The 12,432-nt window shown below is 35.5% G+C and overlaps 1 protein-coding gene across 1 annotated transcript; it reads right to left on the minus strand.

The window, feature by feature from the left end:
* Positions 1–6,973: 6,973 nt before the first annotated feature.
* On the minus strand, positions 6,974–12,094 carry LOC128993519 (ubiquitin carboxyl-terminal hydrolase calypso-like). The gene is made up of 2 exons (XM_054417476.1): positions 11,508–12,094; positions 6,974–8,665 (listed from the first exon to the last, which is right to left on the minus strand). The coding sequence occupies exons 1-2, from the start codon at positions 12,011–12,013 to the stop codon at positions 7,234–7,236; spliced, it is 1,938 nt and encodes a 645-aa protein (XP_054273451.1). The 5' UTR covers positions 12,014–12,094; the 3' UTR covers positions 6,974–7,233.
* Between the last annotated feature and the right edge of the window lie 338 nt (positions 12,095–12,432).

A 12,432-nucleotide genomic window follows, 5' to 3' on the forward strand; every position in this document is an offset into this window, starting at 1 on the left:
AAACTAAACTCTACACACATTTATGGCATGATATGAAGTACTTCTTGAGCTTAATTGCCACTTGGTTCCCAAACCCAAAATGGGGGATTTTGGGCGAAACTCAAAAATTTTAAATCTTAAGCCCCATCGAGTGACCCCTCATTTTGAAGGTCGTGATAAAAGAACATAACAATGCACACTAGAAGTCTATATATTAACACAGTAAAATATAGCAGCCAATTGAATATAAAATTGCAAGTTAATTCTGATTTCTAAAGATTTCAATCAGCTACCATTTTTTGCTGGATTGAGATAGAGCCCTCTAGTTTACGCTGTGGTTTTCTTTTACCAGGACCTTTAAAAGGAGGGGTCGCCCGATGGGTCTTACTATTTGAAATTTTTGAGTTTCCCCCAAAAACCATTTTGGGGATGTATACCAAGTTTAGTTTTCTAGTATGGGCCGTTAAAAAATTGACAGGGGGTCTCCAGACTTTTTACTAACCCTGTATATATATGTATTTAGTACCTAATAAATTTCATAATAAATGTAATTTTATGAGTTAAGACTTGGCCAATGCATAATATTTGTTAATCTGGCTTAATAAAGGACTTTTGACTTAACAACTTTTGAGAGTCCAATAATTACAAGGATTTGAAGGTGTGTTTGTTGGGGCCAAGGATAGCATACTAGAAGTTAGTAACTTAAACCACGTTTACCATAGACCATAGCCGTGGAAAAATACGGATTGCTTACCAGCAGGTTCTTTGGAAAAAGCTGAGTGGGATCGCCTTTCCCACGTGTTCCCGTCCCACACTACACCATTGGTAACAAGCAAATTACACTGCCTCAAATGTAATTTGTTTATGAAAATATGATTCCACGATACAGGTTTTAAAATGTAACTAAAACCAATACCCCCGCCGCAGCAAACCTGCAGACTAAGCGAATTTCCATTTGACTGATTGGATTTACACTGAAATGTCTACTTAAAAATATAACATTTATTCTCTATTTAAATAGAATTAGTTTAACTAGTACTTAGGTTTGCTGCATCAGGGAGGGTAAAATTGTTTTTTTTTTGTAAAACGTTAATAGTTAGTAAGAAATAAAAACATTTTCCAAATTTGATCAAAATATGTTCATAAACAAGCAAACTACAACAATTTACTTATTCTCCATAAGAATAACATGAGAATTTTAAATTTACAATTTTTTGGAATTTTCTCCGTAACCATTAGGCGCATAATAACGCTTCAATATACTAAATTATTTGTTTTTTTTAAGCTCTACAAAATGGTTTGGAAAGAAATTGCTAAATTTTATGTTTTTTGGGTCAAAAATGGGAAAAACCTATTTTTACCCCATAAAACCCCCCGTTCCCATGGTCCGATCATGCTGGATCGCGAACTCGTTCGAATAAACGTAGGTTTACACGTTTGTACCAAATTTCATCAAAATCGGGTTCATTTTTGCTCGAGTTATCGTGCTAACGGACACATATATATATATGAATTTGAACGGATGGTGTTTTTGGCCTCTAGGGACCTCAAAATGAAAAAAAAATCGGTCCCGCGTCCAGGTCTTACCATGAGTACTACGGTAATAGCTTATTCCCTATATGGGAAATTCGCTAAAAACCACAGTTATTAAGTTCATTTGCAGCTTAAGAAAAATTAATATGATATTTTTCTTTGTCACTGTTAATTTGTTAATACTTTCTTCAATTTACTGTGGTAAATATTGATACAGTTTTACAATGCTAAATAACAAACCTGCAAATGAAGTTACTGTACATTCAATTGGTGTAATTAATTTCCATATCAGATGAAGTTTATGAAAGTTGTCAGTAAAAATTATTGACACAAATTTTCTACTGTAGCTCCAAATTTAAGTGTTTAATTTGTGTCATTCACTGTCACTCAAAATCCTTAGCTAAGAGTACAAAACTTGTAGTATTTCTAAATTTTCTCCCGATTGATAACCAAACACTGTTCTAATAAGATTTGCAATTTTGACCAAGTTTTGATATCAAAACAAATTATTTTTATTCGTATCTGTAAATACACTGCTGTACAATAAGAATATTACATATTTGTGCAGGAACACTGAATTTCAAGATATACATTTGCTTTAAGTTGAAAGATTCATCGAAATAATAAATTGCCCTTTGTAAACAAAATTCTGTCAATTTCACCTTGAAACCTCTATCATCCTGCATGCTCCTTATGTGATTTAAGAAACTTGTACCATTCTATGAAGTTTTTCTCTAAAAAAAATTATAATTTGGTAATACCTTACAACTTTATTTTTATTATTCGTATTAAAACTGTGGATATCTTTGTTTGTAATAAAACTATTTATATATTATTTTTTACAAACATTATGCATTCTAAAATATATATAATCTGCAAATAGTTAAGATTGTTAATTCGGTAAAGTAAGTTAGGACGGATTCATTGCTTTAAAAATTTAATATGGCCCTTAGTTTCCTTTTTGTCCTATTAGTATCTTTGTCAAATTTTGAGCGGATGTTTTTCCGTGGACAAAGATCCCATAAGAATCCAGTCTCAGGCATACATCACACTTACTTTAGACAAAGAAATGGTATAAAACTGCCATTTTGGAGACTTAGTTTACACCAATTTTTTGGGCGGGTACCCCCAGATTCCCTGGTTCGCCCCCCCCCCCTTGTGACTGTTCTAGATCCGCCACTGTAAGAATCATGGGATTGGACATTAGCAAAATAAGCACTTTTTAGTACATTTGTATTGCAGATAGAATACAATCTTTTCATGGTATAGATACCAGAGTTAATTTTCTTTAAGACATTATCCACTTTAGATCCCAACTTAGGTGTCTATCGATGATAAGGCCAAGGAATTTAGTATTTTCAACTTGAATTATTTAATCATTATCTAGGTAAATATTTATTTCCTCATTAATTTTTCTTTGTTTATTGCCAAATTAAATGCAGTATTATATGCTAAGTATATGTGCTGATGATATAAATCTTAAAACTTCGGGTAATTCCATTACTGATATTCAAAACTAAATTGTATGATTATTTTTTTTATATGCTTTGACACTTTTCATGTATATAAAATGTATAAAGTGAATAAAGATAATTTGATTTGATTTGAGTATATGATATGTTGGTACAGTAGAACCTCCATAACAAGACTCTCATGGGGATTACTAAATAAGATTTGTTATCAAGATTGATTTCTTATCACGGATTGCAATAACATGTGAGTAGGGGTCAAATAAATTCAAGGGAATTTTCTCATCAAGGGTGGCTTGTTATCGAGTTTCTACTCTATCTTTAGTACTGCCAGTAATGAGAAGTATGCAACAATTTTTTTTTTCAAAATCAAAACTGTACACATATGAAAACTAAAAAAAAATTAACCTAGGTTTCTGAAAGGTGTTTTCAATAAATTGTCAACAATTTGGAAAATAGAAAACGTATATTGAACAAAACATATTTACAATAGGAATAATTTAATATAAATTATTATATACATTAAATTAATTTTGTATAATTTTTTTAAGTTAAATAAGTTATAAAACAAATTAAAGGAACTGGTTCCTACTGCTTGTACTAGGATGTGGGGAAAATACCATAGCTAACATTATATTTATAATCCTTATGACCTAACGGATTGGCTGCAGACAATTAGATATGTTTCTTTGCAATTAGCATAAAGAAAATTTGATTGTTTACAATATTGAAGCTTACCTATTTAACCAACTTTAAATATATTGTAAGCAAATACAGGGTGTTTTTTTTTAAACTTGCATCTTTATTTATGTAAAAACCGCAATAGATAGAAATATGCAGTTGGCGGGAATCATCTATTGACGTAGGGGGCCCAATTGTTTTGAATTCAACGTTACATTTACATTCCCCCCCTGCCCCCAACTTAATGTTTTTAAATAGCAAGGTACCCCTTGTGACATATTAAATAAAAGAGCATGAAAAAAGAAAATGTTTGATGAAAAAAAATGGAAAATCGGTTCATAAATTTGTGAGATATTCCCCCCCCTTTTCCCCTACCCATAACTTGTTTTTTAATAGCAAGGTACCCGCTATGTGACATATCAAATGAAAAATAAATTTCGCCAAACATTTTCTTTTTTCATGCTCTTTCATTTGATATGTCACAAGGGGTACTTTGCTATTAAAAAAAATTTAAGTTCCGGGGAAGCGGGTGGGAAATATCTCGCAAATTTATAAACCGATTTTCAATTTTTTTTCATCAAACATTTTCTTTTTTCATGCTCTTTCATTTGATATGTCACAAGGGGTACCTTGCTATTTAAAAAATTAAGTTGGGGGCAGGGGGGGGAATGTGAATGTAACGTTGAATTCAAAACAATTGGGCCCCCTACATCAATTGATGATTCCCGCAAACTGCATATTTCTATCTATTGCGGTTTTTACATAAATAAAGATGCAAGTTTTTAAAAAAACACCCTGTATAAAAATGCTTGTCTTCCACTTTAGCAACCAAAGAGAACATTGCTTACTGTAAAATTTATTGTAAAACTAGAAATAAACATTTAGCCATTATCAGCAGACTAAAATGTAATCAAAACTAAACAAACATCAAAACAGGCTTTAGATGTTAATAATGGGACGAATAGTATATTAATTAGCACTATTTGAAGTAAAAGTAAACGCAAATACATAATATATAAAAATGTTATAAAGATCAAAATGTTTCTATTTTGTGTTCTCATCCCTTTGCAAAGTAAGGGTTCAAAAGCTAGTACATAATATCATGGACAAAAAAATTAAATATAGACTGACAGCCATGCTGCGGCACAGAAAACAAACTTCTATAACCCAGAATGCCAACCGCATGGTAAAAAGCATTAAGTGTTTTGAGAGAGCTTTGCCTGTCAATCCGTAGGCAGCGCCACCAGCGTTGCTATGCTATTGCATGGCAACGCTGGTGGCGCTGCCTACGGATTGACAGGCAAAGCTCTCTCAAACCGCTTAATGCTTTTTACCATGCGGTTGGCATTCTGGGTTATAGTAGTACGTTTTCTGTGGCTGCGGTTACCATAGGTACTGGCGCACACCACTGGAAGCGCCGAGTAGTTATGTAGTGCGTACGCTGTAACTACATGGCGCTCCAAGCGGTGTGTGCCAGAACCTATGGTAACCGCAGCACGGCTGTCGGTCTATATTTCATTCTTTTTGTCTATGAAAATATATAATCTTTGACTATTAATAGCACCAACATTCCATTACCATAATAAGGTTGCCAATGGTTTTTTTTTATCTTAATGAACATAGTTGAATTGAGCCAGTAACAGATTATGCTGATTTAAGTCTTGAAAGTTGTTAAAAGAAATTAAATTAAGGATTTTGATCATATTTTTTTCCCAGAAAACTTCATGAAATTTATAACCATTTGATCCATGGGTTATACCAACCCCCTTGTACTTATAACAGCTGGCATTGACTATTGGATACGTAAGAAGACATCCCATCTATATATACCAGCTGTTGCAAATTATTTTTATTAAAAAATAACATAATAATGTATGTATAGTTGTTAGGGTGGGCTGAAAAAAATGAAATTTTGTTGTTGTTGTAATACCTTGGAAATGTTGTTAAAATCATAGACAAAAATAATTAAATATAGACCGTCAGCCGTGCTGCGGTTACCATAGGTTCTGGCGCACACCACTGGGAGCGCCATGTAGTTACAGCCTTCGCGCTACGTAACTACACAGCGCTGCCAGTGGGGTGCGTCAGAACCTATGTTAAGCTCTTTATTTAATTCTTTTTGTCTATGCTAAAATGTACGACCAAAACAGGGTAAAATATCAAAACTATCGGTCGTTATCTTCCGGTCGCGCATGTGTAACAACTCTTAAGTTTAAACAAAAAATGAAAAATTCTAATTTTTGAAAAAATAGTAAAATTATAAAGTTTTTTATTTTTTATGTAATAGTTACTTTTTGTACCGTGGTGAGCCTCTGGAGCTTACAATTGAGATGAAGGAGCTTGAAAGAGAGAGCTCGAAACAGACTGAGAGACTTCTATGAAAAGCAGCAAATAATGCTGACAACTTAATGAAAACTCGAGTCGGACATCAAACCATGGGGGGAGTAAAGCGACGAGCTGCAGTGACTCCTGTAACTCAGAACCAAACTAAAGCAAGGAGGATTGAAACTGCTGTTTTATCATCGTCCAAGTCAACAACTTTGGTACGAAAAGAAGAGAACACAGTGGGAGTTAGAGCCTACCTCACTACACCTACTCCAAGGATAAACCGAATGCCAGCCACAAGCACTCCACAAAACGGAGCATATTGAAAAATCTAAATACATGGTGCACAACTCAACAAGATGTGAGTGTCAAAGAGCTTTAAGACCGAAAAATCTCAACCAGACAAGAACAGTTGTGGAAAAAACAACCCCTTTCCGAACTCCAAAAGCTCCCATGAAAACACCCTCAAGATCCTGTTCAAAATTCCAACAGGGTTGAAATTTCCCAGTCAAGTTCCCCCCAGTTTGGATGTCTTTAGTGTCTTGCAGATGGCATTTTCAACTATTACATATTAAAAAATAAATAAATTTAAAATTATAGAAAAATTTGAGTTTTTTTATTTTTTGATTAATTTTAGAGTACAGGCGTGAACGGAAAAAAACTACCAATTTTTTTTTGTTTACCCTGTTTTGGTCTTACAGTTTAGCAACTTTTCCAAGGTATTACAACTCCTATTCGACAGAAATTAGTAATTTAGATCAGCACAATCTGACAGTGGCTCAAACCAATACACGATTTTGTAAAACAAACTGTGAACTTTGAAATGAAGATGGAATGTCTAGTTGCATCAATAGTCAAAGGTTCTGGCCAATTTGGCCAATATACATAGTGTTTTGATGTTTACGATCTGATTAATTACGTATTTTACTAGTTCTATTACCGGTATATTATAACTGAAAAGCACACACTGTAAAATTAGCCTAAAATAAGAGAAAACACTTTTACTCAGCATCAGCGCACTCAAACACCATGAAACATACTTAAAACTATATAGGTAATGGTTTAAATAACTTAAAATATTATAAGTAGGCCTATCAAAAATTAAATGCAAGATAATGAATGGAAAAACATTTCATCTTGGTGTTTCAACCTGGAAAATATCTATACTATGCTTGTTTGTACCCTACACTAAAATTCCATGAATGCTTAAAAAAAACCATCAACCTATTACATAATTACCACAGGTTTACTTCCGCTTTCGGTGCTTGGAACCACCCTTCCTTCGTTTGGCTGAGTGGTTCTTTGAGTCGTGTTTCTTTGGTGCCGGTTTGACGACTGGAGGACGAGGAGGTGTGATGCCTGGCTTTTTCTGGAACATCAAGTGTTGTTGGACCAAATCAGCCAATTTTCCTTGTTGAGCCAACATCGATAGGAAAGTACAAATAAACTCATCGTAGTTGTGAGTTCGCCTGCAGTCATCTACTTTGTATTTCTTCCTCTTCTCGTTTTCATCTCTCAAATTACCCTCACAAAGACTTATTTCACCTTCAAGATTTTTAAGTAAAGCTAGCAAGTCTTTCGGTGCAAACGTGTGATGTGGAGTTTCAATTTTCTTACCACTCTCATCCGATTTCAGTTTGTTACTCAAGGCTAAAGGGCTAATTTTCATTCCAGATACTTTTCCACTCGACGGTTTCTCCCATCCTTTAGGTAATGCTCCAGCGTCCAGACAGACTTTGCGAACTCCGAGAGAATCTCGCTTCGATTTAGTTGGAGAATCAATTTTTTCTTCACTGCCAGCCATAGCCACTCTGATAACAACAAACTTCTTGAAATCTTTGGCATTGTTAGGACTACTCTGTCCGGAGTTCCAGCCCCAAGCTTGGGTGGGAGAGTTGAACGCTGAACCCACTTCAGAAGAAGTGTCTGTGCTCGAAGTGCTTGGAGCAGGTGATGTTTGGATAGTTAGAGGGGTAGAATAATCTGGCATCTTCTCTCCTGCCTTGGAGGTTTCCGATATCTCAGGTTTTATTTGTTCGTTTTCGTCCGAAGTTACAATGAGTGATATTTTGGAGAGATTGTGTCTTTCTAGACTTTCACAGCTATTTACAGGAGAAGTTTTCAAGTTTTCATCGGTCTCTTCAGATGTTTCTGCTTTCTCTTCTTTAACCTCAGTATTACTGTGTTTTCTAGGCGAATGCTGCTTTCTTGGGATTTTATTGGGTGTAACCAGATCAAGAGCATCTTCTATTGATGCAAGACTATCGAGACCATTTTCTATCGCTTTGTTTGACTCCTTCCTTTTGCTTCCAGGAGAAACTTTTGTATCTTCCGATTTTCCTTTTGAGTCTTTTTCCGATTTAACAGCCAAATCGGGATGATTGAGCTTTACCAATTGCTGAAGAGCTTCCAAGACAATTTGTCTATTAGTCTTTAACATATTCAGCTTATGGGTGATAGCTAACCGCTTGTCTGGAACCACAGCCATCAAGTTGAAGCGTATATCACCGGCAGCAATACCTAAACGATCAGCGATCACACTATGAAACTTATCCGTCCAATCTTCACTCTCATTCCACGGACCATGATCCATTGGAAATGGCTTGAGACCATCCAACTCAAACAGTCTTCCATTGATGGGTACGTAGCTGACGAAATGATAGGCCTCCCCGGTGAACCTGAAAAAAAAACATGACATTAATATATCTGCAAAATGTTAAACATTTTTGGTGTTGGATGGCTATAGACTAATGCTGGATGTCATGCTTTTCTTAGAAACTTAAATATTTTTGTAAAACATTACGCACATACCATATTTTTAATAAAACATTAAAATCACTTTCTAAATAAATGTTTTGGATTATGATGACGTCTTTTCTTAGAAATGTATTCAAATGAACATCTTGAAAAATAATAGACAGTTAAAATCAAGGAAGCTCTGCATATGGAAGGTTGTAAGTTATAATTATAGGGTAGCTCATTATTTTCTATAAAATCTTCAAATAGGTATCTTTAAAGAAAGAGGGGTAAATGTAGGCTATATTTCAATACATGTGCAGAGCCAGTGTCGGCGATAAGAGCCCCCCGCAAGTTTGTTCGCCGGGCCCTCCTCTCTTAATAATCTCTTAAAACACATGTATTATATCATGTATTACCGTACCACCTAAACTTGGCACGGCATCTCCCGAGGCATCATAATTGTCTTCCATAATCGCGGCAAGCGATCTGGTCCGATGGTTAGAGCGCGGGACTCCGGTTCCTGGGGTCCCGGGTTCAAACTCCGCCAAATCACCAATGGATTTTATTTATTTATTTATTACATCATTTGACAGGACATAGTGTCATACACAGGATAATACTAAAACTAAGAAATAACAAAAATGTCTTACTAAAATATTAATCTAACTTAACGTCCCTATTTAAATAACATTCGATAGGCTAGAACATTTTTTTTGTTTTTAACCAGGTCTTTAGGGTGGATCTGAACTGTGGATTAGGCCTACTATCAATATTTTTTATGCAGAGTGGTAACTTATTGTAAACTTGTGGGCCTATAAGTATATTGGGGAGATAAATGAAATTTCTCTAATCTGGGTTTCAGGCTTAATATAACTCTTAAATCTAGTGTGATGGGAATGAAAGGGTTGGGTCATGAATGAGGACAGATTGTCTTTAACTCAATTTGAGATTTCTAAAATATAGTGAACATAAAATGTTTGAAAAAGACTTTTTACAAGGAGTTCTATGAGGAACTCGCCCAATAATTCTAATTGCTTTTTGTTGAAGTTTAAACATTTTGAAGTTCATTGTTGGTGATGGTGAGTTAATGTTGTTCAAAGTAAATATTTTGACATTTACTTTGATAAATATTTTGTTGTTTTATACTCTTTATTTAAATATTTTGTTGGAGTGGCATGAGTTTCCCCAGACCAGAATACCATATGTCATTATTGAAGAAAAATAAGCATGATAGGCTAAACTATAAGCTGAGTCTTTGAAGTTAACAGCTTGTCTGATTGCGCGATGAGAGAAAATACAGCGGTTTAATCAAATTAATAACTTGTGATTTCCAGTTAAGATTTTCATTGACAGTTATACCTAAAAATTCACATTTTGCTGCAGTGGCATTTTAGATTTTGATGTTGTAATTTTATCTGTTTTATATTGATCCTATTATTAGAACTAAACTCTATAAGCTGAGTTTTATCATCATTCATAACCAACCCATTTACCTGGAACTAGTCTCTGAGAGCTTGTACCTTATGTAAGTGATATTACCCCTAGACCAATTCGTTAATTACAAGGGAAAATGTGGTTCGGATTGCACTATAAACTGTAGGTCCCTTAGTTGCCATTAGCTCTATGGCCTATTGTCTGGGGTGCGCAATAATTCAATTTTTCGGATGAAGTGCTTTAAGGTCTTAACCTGCCCCTGTTAGATAAGATAAGATGGGCTATTAGTTAACAGCTGTGTCAAAGGAATATGTCGGCCTTAGTCACTAACAAGACTACAAGATCGCGCCACTAATCCTTAACTCATATTTGGGTTAAAATACGCACATAGTGGCGTCCCCATCTTAAATAATTGATAGGTCTAGGCCAAAGTAATATAAAAAACAATTCCGGGCTCGTGCCTAGCGTGATTGATTGATTGATTAATTGATTGATAACGTAAAAAAAAAAAATTAATAAAAAAATGATCGCGGAAAAATTGTGACTACTTCCCATAGTCATGGAAGAAACATTATAATAGTCTACCGAGATTGCAGCCAAACCTATGACATCATCAGCTGAGATAACAACATTAACTTATCATCTCCTGCGCTCATGGCTCAATCCCTAATATCTCGAGTGACCCGTGGTGACGGGGAAATCGTTTTTCCGCAATCGCGGCAAAATCCTAGATAGATCTCTTGCGGAAAAAGAAACATTACTATCCTCTTCCGCAATTGCGGCAAAATATTGTAGGTACATCTCCTGCGGCCGTGTAAACATCGTCATCGTGACCTCGCAGGGAAATGTTCTCGTCAATATCCGCGATCACGGCAAAAGTGTAGGCCTAATCTTTCAAATTCGAGAGCGTGATCCTCGCGGACATAACAAATGTTAAGTAACTTACTTTTAATTGGGCAATATTGTATTGAGTACCGAACTGAGAAAATCAGCTCGAGCTTGATTTTCTGACTTTGGGCTTGATCTCTCAAGCTAGGCTAGGCTCTGCTCGCCTCGAAAATCGACAATATATATAAATCAACCCCATAGGTAAGTAACATTTTTTACCTGACTCGAAGTAAACAAATCTAAAGTGCAGCCACCTGATAGTAAGAAATGAAATGAATTTAAAATACTTCTTTAGCTTCCATGAAAGAATGGAAGGTTTTATTAGCTAGTAGTACCTAGGTTAACTCGCCAATTTGATCGTAAAAAAATGTCAAGTTCATTTAGTTGAATCAGCATCTAGAGGGCTCTCTCTGGTGTGACCCGCCTTAGGCTATTGCTATTACTGAAAAGGCAACTCACCTCCCTGTACTTATTCCGGTGCTCTTGTCAAGCCTGCGTTTGGCTTGAGGCATAGCGTGTGAGTTGTGAGCTCTAGCAAGCTCGGGTGTATTACCAATAGCCCATCCCTTATTTTCTGGACACATACCATGAGTGTGAGCTTTAAGTCGGCTCAAAGTACTGCCTAGATGGATGTTATGGCAATTCAAAAGCACAGACAAGAGGGAATGAGTGGCACAACTATTAGGTACCATTTGTTGAGCAAAAAATATGTTATTGACGATTTCTTCATCTTTTACATAAATGTCACTTTGATCAACGACTTTCCTCCTTGATCTTCTTTCCTCAATCCAGCGAAAAAGGAATATAAATCCATAAACTGGACTATCCAGGGATTTTTGTAGGTCGTATATTTCTTCTACTTGCACACCTTTAACTCCAAAATCTTCTAAGAGCAATGTGAACAATCCTGGATCACTTTCTAATTCCAACCAACCTTCAGTGAGTCTGTTAATATCGACGGGCATTATTAAATAAATAATACAAATTTGTCGATTCTACAAATCAATTAATAACTTAGTTTATGGTAATGATAATACGGTAAACTTAGTAACAGTAACCTAGGGTAGATCATCACGAATATCAGGATCAGCCATCAGGCGAGAGCGAGAATGGATGGGAATGGGAATAGGACTAGGACTAGACTATGATAACTGCGACGAAAACGAGGACGAGACTGGACTGACTGTGTGTGAATGAAAAGAAAAGAGTGGTGACACTGCACTGCACTGACGACACTACACTGCACTGAGTTGAGTAGAGTGAGTACACTGTCTGACTACTACTGGTACTGACTGTCGACTGACACTTGACACTTCTTCTTCTTGGACTTGGACTGAAATAATGGATGGATAGATTTTGTTTGAAGGGAAGAGATAAGGGTAAG

The sequence above is a fragment of the Macrosteles quadrilineatus genome, unplaced genomic scaffold (assembly GCF_028750875.1).
Source record: "Macrosteles quadrilineatus isolate MER2022 unplaced genomic scaffold, UCM_ALF_1.0 Scaffold_4__1_contigs__length_99947679, whole genome shotgun sequence".
NCBI lineage: Eukaryota > Metazoa > Arthropoda > Insecta > Hemiptera > Cicadellidae > Macrosteles > Macrosteles quadrilineatus.